The sequence below is a fragment of the Ictalurus furcatus genome, chromosome 6 (genome assembly GCF_023375685.1).
Source record: "Ictalurus furcatus strain D&B chromosome 6, Billie_1.0, whole genome shotgun sequence".
Classification (NCBI taxonomy): Eukaryota; Metazoa; Chordata; class Actinopteri; order Siluriformes; family Ictaluridae; genus Ictalurus; species Ictalurus furcatus.
The window spans coordinates 79,157-102,847 of NC_071260.1; the positions used below are offsets into that span (position 1 = coordinate 79,157).

General features: G+C 40.9%; 2 protein-coding genes and 1 long non-coding RNA gene across 5 annotated transcripts in view; 2 read left to right on the forward strand and 1 right to left on the reverse strand.

The window, feature by feature from the left end:
- Positions 1 to 14,955, forward strand: part of myo10l3 (myosin X, like 3) — a 49,218-nt gene extending 34,263 nt beyond the window's left edge. The window contains exons 22-39 of one of the 2 annotated variants that reach the window (XM_053626076.1): positions 906 to 939; positions 1,074 to 2,006; positions 2,590 to 2,713; positions 2,821 to 3,064; positions 3,157 to 3,252; positions 3,381 to 3,474; positions 5,281 to 5,336; positions 5,968 to 6,110; positions 7,151 to 7,345; positions 7,978 to 8,135; positions 9,422 to 9,536; positions 9,812 to 10,109; positions 11,149 to 11,356; positions 11,482 to 11,618; positions 11,807 to 11,921; positions 12,246 to 12,689; positions 12,875 to 13,066; positions 14,819 to 14,955. In XM_053626076.1, the coding sequence (XP_053482051.1) occupies positions 906 to 939; positions 1,074 to 2,006; positions 2,590 to 2,713; positions 2,821 to 3,064; positions 3,157 to 3,252; positions 3,381 to 3,474; positions 5,281 to 5,336; positions 5,968 to 6,110; positions 7,151 to 7,345; positions 7,978 to 8,135; positions 9,422 to 9,536; positions 9,812 to 10,109; positions 11,149 to 11,356; positions 11,482 to 11,618; positions 11,807 to 11,921; positions 12,246 to 12,689; positions 12,875 to 13,066; positions 14,819 to 14,923 (3,691 nt within the window). In that variant the 3' untranslated portion in view covers positions 14,924 to 14,955. Of the gene's footprint in view, positions 1 to 905; positions 940 to 1,073; positions 2,007 to 2,589; positions 2,714 to 2,820; positions 3,065 to 3,156; positions 3,253 to 3,380; positions 3,475 to 5,280; positions 5,337 to 5,967; positions 6,111 to 7,150; positions 7,346 to 7,977; positions 8,136 to 9,421; positions 9,537 to 9,811; positions 10,110 to 10,726; positions 11,029 to 11,148; positions 11,357 to 11,481; positions 11,619 to 11,806; positions 11,922 to 12,245; positions 12,690 to 12,874; positions 13,067 to 14,818 lie in introns of those variants that run through there. The other variant, XM_053626077.1, reaches the window with a different exon arrangement.
- LOC128608417 (uncharacterized) lies at positions 6,067 to 14,991 on the reverse strand. The gene is made up of 3 exons (XR_008386067.1): positions 14,852 to 14,991; positions 7,134 to 7,342; positions 6,067 to 6,164 (listed from the first exon to the last, which is right to left on the reverse strand). It is a non-coding gene; the product is annotated as an uncharacterized LOC128608417 (long non-coding RNA).
- Positions 14,992 to 20,491: 5,500 nt separating this feature from the next.
- pttg1ipb (PTTG1 interacting protein b) lies at positions 20,492 to 23,234 on the forward strand. Of its 2 annotated transcripts, XM_053626079.1 has the most exons (7): positions 20,502 to 20,741; positions 21,393 to 21,445; positions 21,757 to 21,865; positions 22,015 to 22,117; positions 22,284 to 22,349; positions 22,510 to 22,556; positions 22,674 to 23,234. In XM_053626079.1, the coding sequence occupies exons 1-7, from the start codon at positions 20,663 to 20,665 to the stop codon at positions 22,715 to 22,717; spliced, it is 501 nt and encodes a 166-aa protein (XP_053482054.1). In that variant the 5' UTR covers positions 20,502 to 20,662; the 3' UTR covers positions 22,718 to 23,234. The 2 variants fall into 2 exon arrangements, with proteins under 2 accessions (XP_053482055.1, XP_053482054.1); XM_053626080.1 differs by lacking the exon at positions 22,015 to 22,117 and having other exon boundaries at positions 20,492 to 20,741; positions 21,757 to 21,884.
- Positions 23,235 to 23,691: the final 457 nt, after the last annotated feature.

Consider the following 23,691-nt stretch of genomic DNA (forward strand, 5'->3'; position numbering starts at 1 on the left):
TTGGCCGACCCGTTCCGTGGTTCCTGTCTTTTTCAGGACATTCCAAATTGTTATATTGGTTATACCCAATGTTTGTGAAATGGCTCTGATTGATTTTCCCTCTTTTCTCAGCTTCAAAATGGCTTGCTTTTCTTCCATAGACATCTCTCTGATCTTCATGTTGGTTTATCCTTTTTAACAACAGATACAGTCTTCACCGGTGAAACTGAAGGCTCAAACCAAGAGTAGATGTTCAGAGCTAGTAATTGTTTAAACAATTAATCTAACAGGACCCACCTGGGGAAACAAGATACACCTGTCAATACCATGTTCCAATATTTTTGATTACTTGAAAAAATAGGTGAGTTCAAACAAAAGCTTCCATGTTCTACGTTGTTTAACACGTCTAGATGTAATTGTCAGGAAATTAAGCTGAAATTCTGATCTGTCGGCTCATATTTATCTTTTGATCTCAAACCCAAATATTTTCAGTGTCTAGGAAAAACAAACAAACAAAAGAACTGTTCCAATACTTTCGGAGGGGACTGTGCCCACTTGAACTTTAACAACTGGTTCCATAATGTCCCTAACTGTCTGACCAGCCAACACTTTGCAAAATTTCTCAACACAAACTCTCCCAAGCTTTTGTGAACCACCTAAAATTTAATAAACTAACTTTGGCAAATTCTTCAAACATTCCTAAAAGTTTGTAAACTTAAACATGCCTACAATCTTAAAACTTTCTTGAAATCTTAAAAACCTATCTTTCTTAAACTCTGACAGCCAAACGTTTTTCTCATTTTTCCATACGTTCCTTGATGTCTAGAACTTCACTAGAACCCTTTCTGCCTGCATTTAGAGCAGAATGTCTGTCCTTAATCTGCTCAGAATAAATGGATTTGTTCTCTTTTTGTTTCTTCCTTCAGGAATCAACTGGAAACCAACCATCATTGCTCCAAGGTAAAGCCAGGACAGGATTTACTAACGATATGACTGCTTTAGAAATCTGAAAAGGGAAATGACGTTATGATTTTTTAAATTCTGGAAGTGATTGCGTTCATTCTTATGAAAGTGGTCTCGTGTTTATGTTGCAGTACTCATCCGAAGAAGAGACTCGTCAGATGGAGGAGATATTGCGTCTGGAGCGAGAAATCGAGCGTCTTCAGCAGCAGCGTGATGAAGGAGTGGCGTTGATGAATGAAGGTTCTCGCGAGGAGCTCCGTCAGCGCCGTGATGCTGAAATCTACCGACTGGAGAAGGAGGCATCACGTGTGGCTACAGAGTTCCTGGAAATGCTGGACTTTGGAGGTCTGGAGCCATCGCTGTCCAGTGAAGAGAATCTAAATGAGAGTGTGGCGCCACCGGCTGAGGATGATGAGGATGAAGGGTTTCAGGCTGAGGATGAAGAAGAATGTGTCCCACTTCTAGACTTGCCATCTCCTTCTGCTGCTGAGTTGCTGGATCTGAACGTGTTCTCCTTAATTCCCCCTCCACCAGCAGCATTTGCTCAGGGACTGCTCGAAAGTTCTCCTCTCAGACACAGCAGAATTTTAGAGACATTACAGATTCCTGCTTCACCTCCACCTCCTCCTGCAGCTTTATTCACTCAGGGATCACTCGACACATACACACCAAAATCTGCCCAGAATCCTACTCTGAGATACAGCAGATATTTAGAGACATCTCCTTCACCGTCTTCAACCTCATTCTTTCAGGAGTCATCCAGGACAAAATCCATCTTGAATCCCAGCCTGAAATCCACTTCCTCCCTCAGAAACAGTGGGATTTTAGAGCAGACTCCTGCTCCACCGTCACCACCTCCTGGAGATTACAGTAATGTGCAGAAGGACTTTAGGAATTGGGAAACAGAATTACCAGAGACAGAGTCTGATTATGACCAGGAGGAGTATGAATTAGAGGAGGCGCTGGAGAACCTTACTGATGGACATGTCACTGATGAGGAGGTGCTGAGGAGATCCTGCTGCACCTACAACAGCATGGACTCCTTCAGAGGAAGTGCAGAGTCGGTGAGGAACTGATGATCCATCTTCTTAACACCTTCTCTTATTGGGCTTGTGTTTACATGTTCAAAACACTTTACCTGGAATTTGAACTTCTAGCTGTTACAGTTGGTTCCATTTGCCATAACTCTGTAATTCATTATCGAGTTATCCAAATTTGTTTAATCATTATCAAAATTGGACTCTGGTGATCCTTGGAAGAAACCAACACATTGCTCAACACGTTCCTCAAGGAAGGGATCAAATAAATTGGAAAGTTGTCAAGGAAATACATGTGAAATTGAAAGCAGATTTCTGTATCTGATTATGTCATTGTGTCAAGACATTTGATGTTCTTTAAGACAGTTAAAACCAGAAACTTGCAGACGGTGTAAATGTAAATAAGTCACGTTTAAGATAATATAGATTTATTACATAATATCTTTATATATTAAAAATAAACAGATCAGGCTACTTTGTAGCTCTCTGCAATCTCACTATATCTGTTTTATACTGAGAATGGAGGCACTCTGACTCTACACACACACACACACACACACACACGTATTTAGAGACTGTACACTGAGCTTCAGATGCTTTTCCTCTCCAGCTTATCGACAGCGATGAGGAGAACGATGATAACGCAGATACTGATGAAGAAGTTTCCAACGGAAGAGTCAATCTGCTGAATGGCAGCAATCCTCCATACTTCCACAGTTACCTTTATATGAAGAGTGAGTACACACATACACACTTAATGAAAACAATTATAGTAAGACAATTACTTAATGAGTGAGTAACTCTCTCTCTCTCTCTCTCTCTCTCTCTCTCTCCCCCCCAGGTGGGTTGATGATCCCGTGGCGTAGGCGTTGGTGTGTGTTAAAGGACGAGACGTTCATGTGGTTCCGCTCGAAGCAGGACTCGGTGAAGAGCGGCTGGCTCTATAAGAAAGGCGGAGGATCGAGCACGCTGTCGAGGCGGAACTGGAAAATGCGCTGGTTTGTCCTGCGTGAGAATAAACTGATGTACTTTGATAATGACAGCGAGGAGAAGCTGAAAGGAACCATCGACATCCGCAAGGCCAGGTGAGATGCTCAGGTTTATACACACTGATTACAGCAGGTTGTGTGTGTGTGAGAGAGAGTGTAACAGAACAATCACTTTGTGTTCTTTACAGGGAGATTGTCGATAATCACGAGAAGGAAAACGCACTAAACATCGTAACTGAAGACAGAACATATCACATTTATGCTGAAACACCAGAAGAAGCCAGGTAAATACACACACACACACACACACACACACGCACGCAGGTACACACTGCATTGTCATAGTGTGTGCAGCATTATTTCAACCATTCACTCTGTGTGTGTGTGTGTGTGTGTGTGTGTGTGTGTGTAGCGGTTGGTTCAGCGTGTTAAGTCGTGTACACAGTGCCTCCCCACAGCAGCTGATGGAAATGCAGAATGAACAAGCCAACCCCAAAAATGCAGTGGTGAGTGTCAGAATTAACCTCACGCTAAACTTGATATATTTAACTAGACCGGTATTTCCTGAAGAAAATGTGAGTGGTGCTTGCGGTGGCGAAATAGGGACGGGTGCCAATACTTTCGAGAGCCGACAGCGTAGGGCGCCAATACTTTCGAGAGCCGGACAGATAGGGCGCCAGCATTGTTAGAGCCGGCCGTGTAGTGCGGCAATACTTTTTAGAGCCAACCGTCAAGGGCGCCAGTACTTTTGAGAGCTGGCCGTGTGGGGTGCCAATACTTTTGAGCGCCGGCCGGATAGGGTGTCAAAACTTCTAAGAGCCGAACAGATCGTGCACCAATACATTTTAGAGCCGAATGTGTACGGAGGCAAAACTTTTAGAGCTTTCTCTTTAGAGGGCCAATGTCGATCTCCGACAAATGGTGCGGGACTAGTTACGCGCCGAAAAAAAGTGGAAGAAGGAGAATAATAATTATAATATTATTATTATTATTATTATTATTATTATTATTAAGTATGCAAGAGAACAATAGTAGTGCTTTTCAAGCGCCACTAATTATATTTAAAGTTATAATATTCATATACATCATTATATATTTAAATGTGTTTAAAATGAAATGTATTCATATTTATCATTATATATTTACATATATTTAAAGTTAATAAGATTCAAATACATCATTATATATTTACAAGTATGTTTAAAGCTACACACCAACCATTCTTTATATTTGTATTGAGAAATTTGTCCAAATATAAGGACACTAGCTGCGTTTACATGGACAACAATAATCCACTCTTAACCCGATTAAGACCGTACTCTAATTAAGAAACTAACATGTAAACAGCAATTTTTACTTACCTTAATCTAATTAAGGTCATACTCGAAGTAAACACTAATCTAATTAAGACAGGTGGAGTACTCCTGTTTTAGTCGCATTATGGACGTGTATTACAGACATGTACACACCTGAATCACATTATGAACGTCGTGTGAGAGTTTTCACCGCATTTTGCGACAGGACACGATCACACACGGCAGTTTTACGTTTACGGCGAACAAGAGAGTTCGGCTGCGTCCCAAATCGCATACTTTCCTACTATAGGCCTGTAGTGGGGAAAAATACATGTATCTCGGCTACTATATAGACAGTAAGTACGCGGTTTGGGACGCAGCCCAGGGCTTCAAGCAGTTGTCTATTAGCACGTACAGCATGACAAATAATTAAACCGTTTGTTTAAAAAAAATTAAATAAAAACACCCAAAACTGTACACGGTACCATAACGAAGACGAACTGTATGTTGATACGTGAAATTCTGGAGGGACGTCGGACGGCGTGGCGCGGTGACGTAATGACGCGGGCTGTTAATCTAATTATGTTCTATAACATGTAAAACGGGAACATGACAGGAGTATTCTAAAAGCGACTCATGTAAACACCTTAATCACATTATTATCTTACTCAGAGTAAGCTCAATAATTAGATTACTGCTGTACATGTAAACGTAGTCATTGTGTTTTCCTCAAATCTGTGTGTGCGCGCGTGTGTGTGTGTGAGAGAGAGCTGCTACCTCTGAGATGCACCATCATCTAGAATCAAAATCAATTTCTTAAATGTTTTATCATTTTTGAGTATCATTAAGGATAATAAAATAAAAGTGGGTGTATTAGAGAACCTTGTGGAACAACATGTAAAAAATATTGCACTTTGACTAACCCTGAATAATTATTGACTCACAAACCAGGTTAGAATTGTTTAACTGTTGAATTCTGTTTATTTGATCTTTACTTTTTTTTGTTGATCTTTTTAGGGAACTCTGGACGTTGGGCTCATCGACTCAGTTTGCGCCTCAGACAATCCTGACAGGTAAAAATAATTTAATGTAATAATTAATAATATAGTAAAATTCTGTAATAAAAACTCTTTATCGGCGCGGATGCTACAGTATTGAGGTTTTGTTAGAACACATTCATGTTTTGGGTTTGTTTTTCTTCTCCAAAAGAAAATAAAGTAGAATGATGGTTAAAGCTTTACTGCGGAATGAAGTTAGTAATAAAGTTTCTTAAGTCTGTGTTTACTATAATCTTAATTACTCTAAGATATAAATAAATACTTTTAAAGGTACATGTCAGTGGAATGGCTTTTACACCAATAATACATGGAAAAGTGAAGTTACACATTTAAAACTCTTTAAAGCACATAACTGGACCGTTATAAGTGATGTTATATTGCAATGCTTTATATTATATTTATATTATATTTACACTCAGAAAAATGGGAACTAAACAGTACTGTTCCTTGTTGCTGGGGTGGAACCCTCAAGCATACACCTTTAGTACCCTTAGTGTCTTTTCATTATGGAATTTCCCCTACAGGAGATCAATAAAGGTCCATCTTATCTTATTCATAGTGTTAACAGTAAACAACATGCCCCTTTCTAGGTAAAGGAGCTAAAGTGTTCTCTCTGATGTCTGTGATGTCCTCTCTGTTGTCTCAGGCCGAACTCGTTCGTGATCATCACAGCCAATCGAGTGATCCACTGTAACGCAGACCTGCCTGAGGAGATGCACCACTGGATCGGACTGTTACACAAACCCAGAGGAGAGGCACGCAGTGACGGGCAGGACTTCATCGTCAGAGGTGAGACAGGACCTAAAGCGGACGAGACAGGACCTAAAGCGGACGAGACAGGAACTAAAGCAGTTATGATTGACAGAACTAAAGCGGGCGAGACAGGACTAAAGCAGGCAACACAGGACCTAAAGTGTTCGACACAGGACCTAAAGCGGCCGAGACAGGACTAAAGCGGGCGAGATAGGACCTAAAGCGGGCGAGACAGGACCTAAAGCAGGCGACACAGGACCTAAAGCGGACGAGACAGGACCTAAAGCGGGCGAGACAGGACCTAAAGCGGGCGAGACAGGACCTAAAGCGGGCGAGACAGGAACTAAAGCGGGCGAGATAGGAACTAAAGCGGGCGAGATAGGACCTAAAGCGGGTGAGACAGGAACTAAAGCAGGCAACACAGGACCTAAAGCGTTCGACACAGGACCTAAAGCGGCCGAGACAGGACTAAAGCGGGCGAGATAGGACCTAAAGCGGGCGAGACAGGACCTAAAGCAGGCGACACAGGACCTAAAGCGGACGAGACAGGACCTAAAGCGGGCGAGACAGGACCTAAAGCGGGCGAGACAGGACCTAAAGCGGGCGAGACAGGAACTAAAGCGGGCGAGATAGGACCTAAAGCGGGTGAGACAGGAACTAAAGCAGGCAACACAGGACCTAAAGCGTTCGACACAGGACCTAAAGCGGACGAGACAGGACCCAAAGCGGGTGAGACAGGAACTAAAGCGGGCGAGATAGGACCTAAAGCGGGCGAGACAGGAACTAAAGCAGTTATGATTGACAGAACTAAAGCAGGCAACACAGGACCTAAATCGGGCGAGACAGTACTAAAGCGGACGAGACAGGACTAAAGCAGGCGACACAGGACCTAAAGCGAGCGAGACAGGACTAAAGCGGGTGAGACAGGACCTAAAGCTGGGGCGAGACAGGACCTAAAGTGGTTATGATTGACAGGACTAACTTCTAAGCATTGTGAGAGTTGTGTTTATTGTGAATGACATAATTACAAGGCAGGTCTCCCTGACCTGTCTGTCTGACCTGTCTGTCTCTTTCAGGCTGGCTGCATAAAGAGATGAGGTCGAGTATGAAGAGCTCGTCTCTGAAGCTGAAGAAGCGTTGGTTTGTTCTGACGGTGAACTCTCTGGATTATTATAAATCATCTGAGCGCAGCTCGTCTCGTCTCGGCACTCTGGTGCTCAACAGCCTGTGTTCAGTGGCACAGCCCGACGACCGAGTCTTCAAAGAGACTGGTATAAGGAGAAAATGTTTTAAAATGTTATTTAATATAAATAATCACTTTTCATTCATTTTACTTGTAAGTTTAATCATACAACATGTGCACTGTGTGGAAAAACAAACAATATTCATTATTATTATTTTACCTAACTTTTATTTTTATTTAGCTAACGGTTATGTCTTGATTGACATTATCTTCTTCTTCTTCTTCCATTTTGTCACTATTTAAACAATTTCCTGTAAATTATTGAGCAACGTGCCCTACTCACAGTGCACTAACTAGGACCTGAGCCACTGAACAAATCTACTACCACTAATGTAAGATAAGGGTTAGTACTAAAATCCAAAACGAACTCTAATCACTTCAAAGTGCACTACGTACACACAGGGGCTAGTGACCAAGTCCTAAATATTACCCAACACACTATAAAGTGCACTACAGAACATGCGCTAGTGGCACAAAAGGTGGAAGGGGTTACTGGTTAAGTCTGAGACAATGTTTTTAACCACTACAAAATGCACTACAATAAATCCAGAATGAGGCTGTTTAGGACACAGAGGCTGTTTAAGAAGTCCTTCATGAAGCTGAAACAGTAGAGTCAGACATGTAGAGTTTTGATAGAATTCCTGATTATTCCGTGTGCAGGTTACTGGAAAGTCGTGGTGCATGGCCGGAAGCACTCATACCGTCTTTACACCAAACTCCTGAATGAGGCCATGAGATGGGCTTCGGCCATTCAGAGCGCCATCGATAATAAAACTCCCATCGAGACGCCCACACAGCAGCTCATCCGAGAGATCAAGGTAAACTGGCTCCGAGTGCACCGCATCACCCCAAAACACACCGTCCCCCTTCCCTCTGTGTCTTACGCACTCTCCCCCTACACACTCTGCCACCAGGGGGAGCTGTGAGAACGTTGGGCTTCATGGGGTGCTGTTTCCTCAGGATTGTTCATGAGAAAAGATGTTTGTGACTTTGTCCTTTTCAGTCAGTGGAGCCACGCCCACTTTCTCTCAGGAGTTAACGCTCCAGGGTGGAATGAGGTACAGCGCTGTGTGTCTTCTGCGTGGAACTCTTTTTGCTTTTCTGCAGTGTTTGCTTTTTCATCTTGTGCTGATGTGACCATGTTGATGTTCTTCATGATGATAGTGTCTGAGCAAACTAAAGGTCACACAATTACAGAAGTCCTGAGAACACGTAGGGCCGTTGAGTGTGCCGCGAGGATTTAATACCGAAATTACACCCATCAGTTTTCAGACCTCAGACATAACTACAGACAAACTGCTGCTGTAACCACAGTGTGTCACGCTGAAGTTTACGCTGTAAATACACTCTAAAACACACATGCAATATCATTCGAGGACATTATTAAATATATAATTATGACTCTATTCAGTAATTAATTATATCTTGCCAGGAAAAGGTGTTTTTTTACGTATCGATTTAAAATAATTTAAGGCTCATCTTAATGAGAGACATTGCTTATCTCGAGAAGTGAATCATTTTATGGATAAAATTATGAATGTATTCTCTTTCAAAACGTGGATACAATTTCTTTACAGGAGAGCGCGTCGAATTAACACAAACACTGGCATTATGTTCTGGCTCACATTAACCCATGCTCAGTTTACATTAAAAGTTTGTGTGCAGCTGCTTTTGTTTAGTTCTTGTTTGTTTATCATGTCGTGTCACACGCAGCCAAGTCAAAGCTTTCAGAAAATTCCCAACTGCTAATTACAAGTTTCATGAAGACGTGAATGCTAGCTGTTGTACACACTGTTATTTAGATGACTGGCTGTGTCTCATTCTCTACTGTCCTTTCAGTGTGGACAAACAGCAGTGGGCTAGTCTTTCATTCATACAGCTGTTTGTTTGTTTGTTTGTTTGTTTGTTGTTGATCTGTGTGGAACACACTCACTGTCCTCAATATCACCTGTAAGTTTCTTTACTTCTGTATTTGTGTCTCAAACTCTATAGCATTTGGGATGGAGCCTTAATTCCACAGGTGATGATGTCATTGTATTACTGAAATGTGATTGGTTAAATGTGTGTGTGTGTGTGTGTGTGTGTGTGTGTGTGTGTGTTTCAGGAGAACAGTATGAATCTGGAGGCGGTGGAGCAGATGTACTGGAGAAACCCGATACTGCGATACACACAGCATCCCTTACACTCTCCACTACTGCCTCTGCCCTACGGAGACAGCCGTGAGTCCTCTACACACACACACACACACACACACACACACACACACACACACACACACACACACACACCCTTTATACGTCCTCATAGATGGATTGATAGTGATATTTTAGTGTACTTTACACTTGTAGCATTTGTTAAGGCAGTGTTTGATATCATTAAAATTCCATTTGGAACACAGCCAGTCAGGTGTTCAGAGATGGATGCAGGTGCTTTTTAGGACGTTCTAAAAATGGGTTATACAGTTCTTCCTCTCTGTCTCTCTCTCTGTCTCTAGTCCATAAGGAGAAAGGTTACTCTAGTCTTCAGGATGAAGCGGTGAAGATCTTTAACTCTCTGCAGGAGATGGAGGTCGTGGCTGACCCCATCCCCATCATCCAGGGAATCCTGCAGACCTGTCACGACCTGCGGCCAATCAGAGATGAAGTCTACTGCCAGCTCATCAAACAAACCAATCACGTGCCTCAGCCACACAGCTCTGCAAGCCATGCCCACTGGCACCTCCTCACGTGCATGAGCTGCACCTTCCTTCCAAGCCGAGGCATACTGAGATACCTGAAATTCCACCTGAAGAGGTGATTACTCGGTCTACACACAGACAAACACTCAGGGTGAAGTCTGGGTCATGAGCACCGGTGCTGATGTTGAGGCTGGGTGGATGGGGGTCTGGGCTGTAGGAGAAACAACTTCATTTGACTTTATTTATTCTGTAGGGCTTAGGGTTGCTCCTAAATGATTATTGCCAGAAGGGTCTGTACATGAGGTCCATCTTGGTTTTCCTGGTGAAAGTCATGAGGTAAAGATCAGTATGTCCGTGTGTCCTGATGTTGGTGGGTTTAAAGCTCCAAGCATTTGTTTACTCATAGCAGAACCAAGAGAGCCTTACCTTTATTGGGTTTGGGCAAGGTGCTATATGCTCTCTGGAATCACCAGGTCATCAGGAGCTTGCTCTGACTTTGAGGTCAGGACTGTGGTTGTGGTCCAAGTTGAAGCTGGTGAGGAATGCTTACACGCCACACTGTAGTTCTTGCCTCCACCTTTAACAGATGGTAGAAATGTTGTGGTGCTCAGCAGCGTGTTTTGGGTGAGGTCTCCTCCTCTTCAGACCCATTGTGTCCAGGAAACACTGGAAGAAATGCTATAGCACAGTGGCTGATTTGTTCAGTGTATTTTTGTCTCCTTCTTTTCCCAGCATGCAGCTCTGTTGTCTGACCCAGTGAGCAGTGAGACATGGACCCAGGTGTCACAGGTGCAGATTGGAATTTATTGGAGTGAAACACAAAAACAAAGATTATGACCATGAAACAAAAGAAATGAACTAGATACGCATGGCAAGAAGATGAACACAACGTGGATGAAGCAACATTCGACAACAACAAAAGCTAGACAAAGAGACACACAGAAGCCAGAACTGAAATAGTGGCACTAAGGAGGTGAAACGGGTGCAGGTGATCAGAGAGGCAGTGGCTGGTCATGTGATGTCCTGGGGCTGATGGGTAGTGTAGTTCTGTACTGTATTCGGTGCTGCCATGACAGTCAGATGTGTGTGACACACACTGAATTACTATATAGTTAGTGTAAATATAATGCTGTAAACCTTTCCATTCGTTTCAGGATCAGAGAAAGGTTTCCCAGCACGGAGGTGGAGCGTTACGCTGTCTTCATTACCGACTCACTAAAGAAGACGAAGATGCGTGAGTGTGTACCATCGCAGGAGGAAATCATTGCGCTGAGGACCCGACAGGAAATTACATATACCGTTTACTGTCACGGGGGCGGAGCCTGTAAAATCTCCATTAACTCACACACTACTGCAGGAGAGGTGAGAACAAATACGCACTGAGTACAGATTTGAATCAGTAATGAGTACACTACGTAAACATTGTGTAATTCTGGTAATTGTATGTGTGTGTGTGTGTGTGTGTGTGTGTGTGTGTGTGTGTGTAGGTGGTGGAGAAGCTGATCCGGGGCTTGGCCATGGAGGACAGCAGGAACATGTTTGCTCTGTTTGAACACAGTGGGAGTGTGTATCGCGCTATAGAAAGCCGAGTCATTGTTGCTGATGTTCTGGCCAAGTTTGAGCGGTAAACACACGTGCACGCACGCGCGCGCACACACACACACACACACACGCAAAAGCACACACAGACACACCCACTACATACAATTAGACACGTACTTCATATTACAATCTGATGAATTCATGTGATGGATCATGTTATGTTAGACAGTTCATTCTGAATTGTGTGTGTGTTGTGTGTGCGTTGTCCAGCTTGGCGTCATCAGAGCCCGAGTCCCAGTGGAAGCTGTACTTTAAGCTCTACTGTTTCCTGGATGTAGAGAGCACGCCTAAAGAGGGAGTCGAGTTTGTCTTCATGTTTGAGCAGGTCCGTGATTCTGTATTAGAAAAGTGATAACTCCACCTTTACAACTCCATGTTTACAACTCCAGGTTCACGAATCCCTCTTTACTACTCTGCATTTATGACTCCTGCTTTACAAATCCAGTATTCATGACTCTGTGTTTACAAGTGCACATTTACAACTTCTCTTTAATGACTCCATCTTTCCATGTTTACAGCTCCATGTTTATGATGCCACAATTATGACTCATGTTTATGATTCCATATTTATGACTCTGTTTACGACTCCGTGTTTACGGCTCCGTGTTTATGATGTGGAATGCAAGTGTCTCGTGTTGCTCCTCCTCAGGCTCACGAGTCATTAATCAGCGGTCACTTCCCAGCTCATGAGGACACACTGCGGCATCTGGCTGCTCTTCGTCTGCAGTATCTGCATGGAGACGCGACAGCAGTGATCTGGAGCCTGGAGAGTGTTTACCCTCTGAACCACATCCACAAACGCATCCTTCACTTCACCCGAGGACGAGGAGGAGCAGGAGGAACACTGGAGAAGCACCGTAGCAGCTTTCTGGAGGGCCTGAAGGCAGGAGGATCACTGAGGAAGCAGCGCAACATTCAGGATGAACAGACGATGATGGACATGTGGGTGAAGGAGGAGACGGAGGGGACGCGAGCGAGTATCAGGGAAAAATGGAGCCGGCTGAAGGGACTGGATCAGCAGCAGGCCATGATCAAGTACATGGACATCATCACACAGTGGAGCGGGTACGGATCGGCTCTGTTCGATGTCGAGGTGAGCTACATCATCATCTTTAACCTAGTGTATTAGAATTTGCGGTTTGCTAAGACACTAGAAAACAAACTGACAAGAAAATCTGGAAACTATGATGTTAGGGAAGTAAAAAACAATTGGAGTTATCCAACACCACTATAACTGTGTGTGTGTGTGTGTGTGTGCGTGTGTGTGTGTGTGCACAGTCAAAGTGTGGTGGTTTTCCCTGTGAGCTATGGTTAGGTGTGAGTGCGGAGAGTGTGTCGGTGTATAAGAGAGGAGAAGCGAGGCCACTAGAGACGTTTCCGTATGAACACATTGTGTTTTTCGGAGCGCCGCTACCGAGCACATATAAAATCAGCGTAGACGGACGAGACCTGCTGTTCGAAACACCACAGGTAATACACACAACAGACACTTAACATATGTTTAACACACTAAACACACCATGCACACACCTATACAGTGCTGTGAAAGTATTTGATTTCTTCTGTGTTTGTGTAGATCTCATACTAAATTGTTTCAGAAATTATAAATTGAAGATAAAACAAAGGCAGTCTGGGTAAACAGAAAATGCAGTTTTTAAATGATAATGTTATTTGTTGAAGCAAGAAAGTTATCCAGTACCAACTGGGCCTGTGTGAAAATGTATTTCCCCCCGTAGTTACTAAAATCTATGAAAGTGAATTGATAATGGGGTTCAGCTAGACGAGACACAACCAGGCCTGATTACTGCAAACCCTGTTCAATCAAAACAACACTTTAGAACTTTTTCATCAGCATGGAGTTGGTTAAAAGGTCTTACTCAGTAACACACTACACCAAAGTTGAAAGAAATTCCAGAAATGATGAGGAAGAAGGTGATTGAAATACATCAGTCTGGGAAGGGTTACAAAGCTATTTCAAAGGCTCTGGGACTCCAGAGAACCACAGCGAGAACCATCCATCCATCCATCCATCTTCTATACCGCTTATCCTTTTCAGGGTCACGGTGAACCTGGAGTCTATCCCAGGGAGCATCGGGCACAAGGCGGGGTACACCCTGGACAGGGTGCCAATCCATCGCAGGATTGGCACATTCACACACACACTCACACACCCATTCATACACTGTGGACACTTTGGACACGCCAATCAGCCTACCATGCATGTCTTTGGACTGGGGGAGGAAACCTGAGTACCCGGAGGAAACCCCCACAGCACGGGGAGAACATGCAACGCGCACACACACAGGGCCACGTTGGGAATCGAACCCCGGACCCTGGAGGTGTGAGGCGAACGTGCTAACCGCTAAGCCACCGTGCGCCCAACAGCGAGAACCGTTATCTCCAAATGGAAAAACTCAGTACGGTAGCGAACCTTCCCAGAAGTGTCCGACCTTCCAAAATTCCTTCAAGAGCACAGCGACGACTCATCCAGGAATTCACAAAAGCGCCAAGGACAACATCAAAGGACCTACAAGCCTCTCTTGCATCAGACTATCAGAAAGACACTGGGGGAAAATGGCTCCATGGAAGAGAGGTGAGGTGAAAACCACTGCTAACCCAGAAGAACATTAAAACTCGTCTGAATTTTGCCAAAACACACCTTGATGATCCTCAAACCTTTTGGGAGAATGTTCTGTGGACTGATGAGTGGAAAGTGGAACTGTTTGGAAGACAGGACTCCCTTTACATCTGGCGTAAACCAAACACATAATTCCACAAAATAACATCATACAGTCAAGCATGGTGGAGGAAGTGTGATGGTCTGGGGATGCTCTGCTGCTTCAGGGTCTGGGCATGCTCTGCTGCTTCAGGGTCTGGGCAACTTGCAGTAATTGAGGGAAACATGAATTCTGCTCTCTACCAGAAAATCCTAAAGGAGAATGTCCGGTCTTCAGTCCGTAAATTTAAACTCAAGTGCAGCTGGATTATGCAGCAAGACAACGATCCAAAGCATAGCAGTAAATCCTAGTCCTAGAAGTAAGTGAGAGACTGATCTCCAGGTATCGGAAGAGTTTGGTTGTAGTTATTACTGCTAATGGCGGCACAACCAGATTTTAAGTTTAAAGGGGCAATTAGTTTTTCACATGGGTAATAGGTGTTGGATTTTTTTTTTGCTTCAATAAAATAATAAAAATAATAAAACTGTATTGTGTGTTTATTCAGGTTGGTGAGATCACTAAGATCATGAAGGCTTACATCAACATGATCGTGAAGAAGCGCTGCAGTGTTCGTTCCGCCTCCAGTTATGGGCGGGGCTGGGTCAGGTGACCTCCACTGGCCAATCACAGCCACAGGAAGTCCCAGTGAGGAAAAGCAGGAAGACGTCACACTGGCACACTGTGGGAGACATGTTAGATTAGATTACATTAGATTAGACACATGATAAACTGGACTGGAACACAGCCTGAGGTTAATGATCATGTTCAGGACAAACACTGATGCCTTACTGTCCTGCTGTTTCTCAACACTAATGCTAATGCTAACTTTATTCAGTAGAGTGTGTGAACTGTTTATTTATAATTATTATTATTATTATTATTACTGTGTCAATAATGAAAGTAGCATCAATGCTAATCATCACTGTAACAGATAAACCTGGTCATTAGTCTGCTCAGCTGCTGGCAGCTGCGCTAAAACACACACATTTAGCATGTAGCATTCATGTTAAATCACTTTTTCTTCTTTATGTTAATAAATTATTGTGTTTTATAACAAGTATTGAAAGTGTGTTTTCAAAAGACCGTGAGGTTTAGTTCTGTTACAAAAACAATAAAGTCACACTTTACCTCAGAAAACCTGCTAATTAACTATTAGCATCATCCCTACATCATTATGTTTATTTAATAAGTAATGTAATGGCGTTTATGTGACTGTACGATTAGCATAGCTTATTACTCAAGTAGGGACATGACACCACTCCAGGTTAGCATAGCTTATATATGTCATTGCTAATCACTTAGCTAGCCAGATAAAAGTCAACATTTCCCTTTTAGCATATTTATATATTGACACTAATATTTATTTGTTGTTGTTTTTTTTTTGTTTATAAATGGAAGCTACATTGTGATGTTCCATTATTTGTTGGCATAGTGCATATATTTTATTGCTACTCACAATGATAGAAAACATCTGTATTTTATCAATTTTTACATAAATATTTATTGATTTATTTATTCAGTGTCAGTCAGCAGAAACAGCAATAGTTAAAGTGAATGGACAAACAGGTATTCAGAGGATGAGGCTAAGATCAGATATCCAGAAAACAAACTAGGGTCAAAACCAAGATTAGCAGGTATACACAGTGCTCTCCATTAATATTGGCACCCTTGTAAATATGAGCAAAGAAGGCTGTGAAAAATTGTCTTTATTGTTTGATCTTTTGTTAAAAATAAATTCACAAAAATACTCTGCTCTCATTGACATCAAACAATTGCAAACACAACATGGGTTCATTAAAAGAAAAATCTTCGTTAAATGTAGGTGTGCAACAATTATTGGCACCCTTTTAGTCAATACTTTGCGCTAGCTTCTCCTATAATGCCTGATGAGGTTGGAGAATGCATGGCAAAGGATCTGCTTCATTTTAATATTTTTAACGGACATTGTGTCTGACAGTTTTTGATTTTATCTGAATTTTGAATGTTCAAAAACCAGTATTTACCAGTTAACGGACACTCCGATATCTATATATATACACCACCGTGCTGTAGAATTCTCAATTCTGATTGGCTGACATACGTTCTGAGGGGTGTAATTATTTCCAGTAAATACACAGCTAAAGTAGTTCCAGTCAGGTCTTGACCGCATTACAGTTCCATATCACTTCGCCGGGTTAAATGAGATAACGTGTGTCCATCGCAGCACACACACACCCGCTACAGACAATTTTCCAGAAATAAGTAATAATTGATGACAGGACATTGTTTTTTTGTAATTATGATTGCTCGTCTTTATTATTGTTTAATATTTTTATCTGGCCTTTATTAGATAATTCACTTTTATCCTGTAATTTAACATATTTTATCCTTCTTTTTTCAATTATTCTGTATATATTGAATTTTTGTCCTTGTACATTTATGTATATTATTTGCACTAGTTTATATTTATTCAGTCTAATAGAATTTTATTCAGTTTTATTTTGTTGTCTTTAATTTTTCTTGTTTTTCACGACCCTTCCTTTGTACTTGCGTTAGCAATGCAAATGTACAATTATTGTCATGCTAATAAAGAACATGAGAGAGAGATTGCAGTAACGAGACAGAAAAGCCAGTGAACAAGTATCAATATTTATTTATTTATTCATGCAATAATAAAAAATGTAAAACCCTGTTCACAAGTATCGAAATTTATTTATTTTTATATTATCAGCATGAAACTCTCTCTCACTGCGCATCAGTGGCTCGAACCTCCTTTACTAGCTCTAAAATGGCGGGGCCTTTTATTTACTTTTCTTTTATTAAGCATAAACAAAAGTAAACACACGTTTACAGCTGGAGGTTTGGGATTAGCGGAGGTTTGAGATGGGATGCGCAAATTAGTTCCATACACAAGAGCGTTTAAAGGACAAAAACCTGACAAATAAAAGTTTAGAACAATATATTGAAGTGGTAACTGTGGTATAAACTGAATAATTGACTCCGGTCCATTGTATTAATTTGACTTTTACTTCTAAATTATAAATATAAACTATGCTAACATATAAGGCTAGTTGTTACTATAAAACAAGTTAAAACATGCTAACAAAGCTAATAATGGGTCTGCTGTGGTTTCGCTACGCACCTTCTTCTTCTTCTTGTTTTAATGGCAGTTGGCAAACCAACTAAAGGTGCATTACCGCCACCTATTGGACTGGAGTGTAGGCAGTAGATTGGCAGAAAAATAAAATAAAATGGAAAATAATAATAATAATAATAATAATAATAATAATAATACATAAATAAAAGAAAATAAAGAGATAAATAACTATATACTAGATATTCCTACTAGATTACTAAAGTCTTTCACTTATCCCAGTATTTTTAGATAGTTTATTAGGGGCGGTGCATTTTCCCAGATGTTTTCCCCAGCAAGTTCTCTAGTGTCATGTTTTGTTTTCCAATCTGCATCTCTAGCTGAGTTCTTTCCTCCTCATACCCTTTGCAGTCTAACAGAATGTGTTTCACTGTCTCTTGTGTACTGCAGTGTGTGCAGAGTCCAGTGGGGTGTTTTCCTATTCTGTTTAATGCTAGATTTAAGCCAGCATGACCTATTCTAAGACGCGTAACTATCATCTCTTCCTTTGGGTTTCTGCCCTGCCTCACACTCATGCCCACTTGTTTTTGTATGGTATATAGGTGTCGTCCGGTGTCAGCTGTGTCCCAGTATTCCTGCCGTATTTTATGTGTGTGTCCCTTTATAATGGTTCTGATCTCTGCTCTACTTAATGGTACTTGAATATCAACTGTTTCATTTTTTATCTTTTTTTTTTTTTTGCCAGTACATCCACAGTTTAATTTCCTTACATGTGCATTACCCCTACATGTGCAGGAACCCAGAAGAAGGAAACATTCAGTCCCTTAGCATGGAGTATGAGAAGCAGATAAAGTATTTGGTAAACAATGTCTTGTCTGCATGATGTTTTCCCAGACTGTATGCTTGATAGTGCTGATAGACTGTCATCTTGGTGCTGATGATTTTTTTCCAACCACTACAGTGCCAATAGGACTCCTAATAATTCTACGGTGTACACTGATAAATGATCGGTCGCCCTTTTTTTTTACTGCTGCTTCATACCGAGGAATGAAAAAAGCCGCACCGTTGCGGCCAGTCTCAGGCTGTTTTGACCCGTCTGTATATATGAGTAATTTATCCTGATACTGGTCCATATAGTTTTGAATTATTATCCCTTGTGGTGCTATTTTAGAATTCTCTTTTAATATTTGTTGTAATCTTGTATCTACAGATGGTTTTATGAATCTCCAGGGCGGTACAGTTGGTATCTCCACAATGGGGCTTACTTGTAGCTGACTGAGACCTGCGTTTTGTGCCTTTGCATTTCCTAACCATCCAAAGCTATTAAAGTTGGTCCTATAAAACTCTGAGCATTCTTGTAAGATGGCTTTTGTGGGGTGCACCCTGCTATGCCCTTGTAGATTTACCCAATATGCCAGCATGATCTTAACCCTCCTGATACACAGCGGCATCTCTCCTGTCTCCACCTGTAATGCAGTCACTGGTGATGATTTAAATGCTCTAGTACAGATCCGGAGTGCTTGTTCCACATCAAGCTTTTTAAGATTTGATTGTGTTGAACACATATAAGCTAGGCAGCCATAATCAAAGGCGGCCCTCATAAGAGCCTGATAGATATTTATGAGCGATGCCCTACTTGCTCCCCAGTCTCGCCCTGACAGACATCTCAGAACATTACTAATCTTTTTACATTTGTTCATAATTTTATCAATATGCGGACCCCAGGTCAGCTTCTCATCAAAAATCACTCCTAAAAATCTCACAGCCTTGACCTGTTCAAGATCTAGCCCATATCATTTAAGTGGTACTGTTTTACGACGTTTAGAGAAACATATACCTTGTGATTGTGAAATTGATAGTTTAAATCCACATTCATTTGCCCACTGTTCTACTTTCCCTATTGCATGTTGCATTTTCTTTCTTAAATATTCTATATTCCGACCCCTAACCCAGAGTGCCCCATCATCCGCATAAAGCGACTTACCTGTATTTTCTCTGACCTGATTAAATATGACATTAATCATAATATTAAACAATATTGGGCTACATACACTGCCTTGTGGGGTACCATTTTCGACTGCATACCTCTTTGAGTACTCTGCACCTACTCTAACTTCTATTGCTCATCATGTTCAGGAAGTCTACCCAATACCCAATTATACATCTTACCATTTACTCCTAATTTGTAGAGTTTAATTAGAAGTCCATCCTTCCAAAGCATATCATACGCTTTTTCAACATAAAAAAATACAGCAATTACACTTTCTGTGTTAGTCTGAGCTTTCTTAACTTCTGACTCTAGGCATAATACAGAATCCATTGTCCCCCTCCCTTTATGAAATCCTGACTGATACGGTGAGAGAAGCCCTCTACTTTCTATATAGTGATCTAATCTATCTGTTACCATCCTCTCCATAGTTTTGCCTAGCTGTGACGTTAATGCTATGGGTCTGTAGCTTGCTGGATCTGACGGGTCTTTGCCAGGTTTGAGTATTGGAACTATAACTGCCTGTTTCCATGTTAGTAGGATTTTTCCTGTACTCCATACCATATTGAACATTCTTAATACTACATCAAGTGTGGTGTCTCTCATGTGATCTAACATGCTATAGCATATACCGTCTTTCCCTGGTGTCGTTTGCCGTGCATTTGATATGGCCCTTTTTAATTCAAATAGAGTAAATGGCAAGTCCAACTCTCCCCCTGATGTAGTCCTTCTTTCCACTATCCCTGGATTTTGGGCAAGTGTCTGATCTCTACACTGCTTAGCTGTTGAGGATAGGTTTTCAGTACTGTGTATCTTCACAAAGGTTTTTACCAAAAGTTCTGCTTTTTCTGCATTGCTAATCGCATTTTTATTATTGCTACTGAACACTGGTATTTCTACACTTTCTTATTCTGCTCATTTTCCTAATTGTTCTCCATATGTCTGATAGCTGGGTTTCTCTTCCAATTTTATTGCAGAATTGTCTCCAATATACACGTTTGGCTGATCGAATTTTTTTCCTAACTACTGCTTGTGCCTTTTTATAGTTAATCAAAGTTACCAGTGTATGGTGAGCTTTGAGTTGCCTAAAAGCTTTATTTCTCTTTTTAATTACTATACTACAGCTCTCATTCCACCATGGAACGCTTCGCTACACACCTCCACTTCCTGGAGTGATGTTGTTTCATTGTAGCCAATCACAGTCGAAGGGGGCGTGGTCTAAACTCTGAGGCGGGTTTTCCACACTACAGGCTGTAGTTAGCATGTTAACACCGTTATCCTAGCGCACCATGGGGTCGGTTGGGGTTGTGTTTATGTTTTCTGCGCTGTGTATGGCTTTCAGATGGACGGATATTTCAGCACAGATCAGTAAGAAATGATTCTTTTATTTTTAAATAAGCTATTTGAAGTTAGTTCTTTTTTAATAAGCAAAACACAGCAACAGGTTACACTTTATTTATTTACATAAACTTTTAAACGGTACCAGTCACTGTTCGCTAAATACTTGAAAACTTTTAAACTATAATAATCAGTCACAGTGTATATTTTAGCTGTTATGTCTTTAAAATGATTCATTAAAAATGTTTCATTTCTTAACTTAAACAATCGTTTTTTAGCTTAAAAGCGGTGCATGTATGTTAGCTTAGATAACAAGCTAGCTGTTTAAATTCTGAAGCTGTTTTATATAACATATTAAAGGTGTTGTGTAAGATAATAAACCCAGAGGTTCATGTGAGGTTTTCAGCACTGTAACAGGTTTACAGAACCTGTAAAGGCTTCAGAGGGTGTTAAACTAACATAATTATTATTAATAATAAGTGTTTTATACATGTTTCTGTATTATTACAATGATTAAGATGTTTTAAAGTTTTATGAGAGCGTAATAATCTCTGCGCCTGAGACACACGGGTTTAATCTCGTGATTATCATACGTGTGTCACGTGACTGCCACACGCGCTTATTATGGGAAAAACTAGCAGTGATAATTAATGCTAATCCACATTCTCTGTTTTTTTTTAGATTGCATTATGAAGTCGAACACCAGCTGTGCGGAGTGTGTGTCCAATATCACAGTGAGTCACACACACACACACCTAATACACTGTAACTATAAGAAAACAGGTGAGCTAGCTAGCCAGTATCCTACGTTAACATGTCCGCCATATTGGAAAAGGCCATAATGGTAATGCACGTTTATAGAGATAACTCGTGTGTGTGTGTGTGTGTGTGTGTGTGTGTGTGTGTGTGTGTGTGTGTTCTCAACCAGCTTTCACAAAATGTCAAATTGAAAGACCACATGAGCACTGAACATGAAGTGTGTACTGATTATCACTGTGTGTGTGTGTGTGTGTGTGTGTGTGTGTGTGTGTGTGTGTACACACAGTGTTTATGGTGCAGCAGGACTCAGCAGTGTTTGGATTACCCGGTGCGAACTCTCCTCCCTCCGCACAGTCTGTGTTCCCTTAATGATGCGCGCTGGGGCAACTGCTGGGGTAACAGATACAGACACAGGTTTATCACACTGATAATCTTATTTGCCTTCAGTATCAGACAACTGATCTCTCACTCGCACTGTATGTATAGCAATAGTAAGTATAGACTGTGAATGGGGTGTGTGTATGTATACATATGTGTGTGTTAGTGAACTTCCAGACTCTGATCATTACGATGTGTGTGATTGGTGGTGTGATCATCATCTCTGTGTTCATCTGTTGCTTCTGCTGCTGCAAGTGTGAGAACTTTGGGTGAGTTTAACACACACCCCCCCGTGATAATGCTGATTCGGAGAGAGAGAGAGTGTGTGTGTGTGTGTGTGTGTGTGTGTGTTATATTAACACAGTGTTATTGTGTTAATGCCCACATGCTGTCAGTTTGTTACAGATATTAATATTTGTGTGTGCATGTGCTCAGATCTAAGCGTACAAATGAACATGTGGAGAGAGAGGCTGAGATCAGACGAGTCCGACACGAGGAGAGGTCAGACCCTTACACACTCTCATAGTCCTGATGTTTGTGTGTGTGTCAGGGTTAGTCTGTTTACTACAGACTAACCCTGCTATTATTATTATTATTAGTAGTAGTAGAACAGGGGTTATGTAGAGTGTGATCGCGTTATTGTGTGTTTATGTGACTGCAGGAAAGCAGAGATGAGATCGAGACATGATGAGATCAGGAAGAAATACGGTGAGTCTCTGTCACGTCTCTCTCTCTCTCACTCACTCACTCTCACTCACTCACTCACTCACTCACTCTCACTATCCCCCCCCCCCCCCCGTTCACATGTTTGTTGTCGTGTTCTAGGTCTGATGAAGGAGAACCCGTACTCCAGATTCGAGAACAACTAACACAAACTCACGTGCTTACACACACCTCTACTACTGGCGTGCTAGTGCTAGTGTAAACTCTCTCATATTATTCTATTTAATTTTTCTTGTTGTTGTTATTACAGTTATTGTTTATTATTGTTATTTATGCCATGCAATGTTGCTGCAGTTTGTCTCCTGTACCGTGAAGGTGCCACATTTCTGTCTATATGAGAAATCCTTCTCTCATATTTCAGGACTGAAAGATTATTGAATTAATGATTGAATTAATGATTATTAAAACTAATTATTTTAATTTAGTTTTATCACACACAAAGTGCCATCAAACTGAGGAGCTATTTCATGGGCAATCTGTACACTGAAGCTTTATAAAAGGAGGAAGTTAAATAAGTACATTTCTACAGGCAGTGTGTACTGTCTTTACTGTACTTTAGATCACTTCACTCACCTCACTCCTGCATTTCACTTTAATTTTGTACATAGTTTTGCTGAAAGATTCTTTGATTACTATATGTATTAATATATATTTCTAAATAAACTGAACAGTGTGCTCTGTTTTTATTATTGTTTTGGACAGATAAAAATGAATTGTCAAGATATTCTATTAAAGATAAATATAAAATAAATAAATATATATAGACTATATAAATAAATAGAATATATAATAGTTACATATATAATGCAGACTGAATGATTAAGAAAGATGACTGGATTAAACATTTTATTTATTTAATATTTTTATGCAGAACCATTTCATAGTGTGTATTGGCATCAGATATTATATATATATATATATATATATATATATATATATATATATATATATATATATATATATATATAATGATATAAACCATTTTTATTAAATAAGTAAAAAGAATAAATAATGTAAATAGAGATGATTGGTTTACACTTTTCTATTCTGTTTATTACGTTAGAAATAAAAAATCAAAAAGCTCAAAATGATCAAAGTTAATGTTTATCTTAAGTGCATG

Coding starts and splice junctions, on each gene's coding strand:
- pttg1ipb (XM_053626079.1), top strand. CDS start 20,663: ATGGGGTCGGTTGGGGTTGTGTTTATGTTTTCTGCGCTGTGTATGGCT. Junction 21,866..22,014: donor GCGCTGGGGCAACTGCTGGG/GTAACAGATACA, acceptor TGTGTGTGTTAG/TGAACTTCCAGACTCTGATC. Junction 22,350..22,509: donor CGAGTCCGACACGAGGAGAG/GTCAGACCCTTA, acceptor ATGTGACTGCAG/GAAAGCAGAGATGAGATCGA.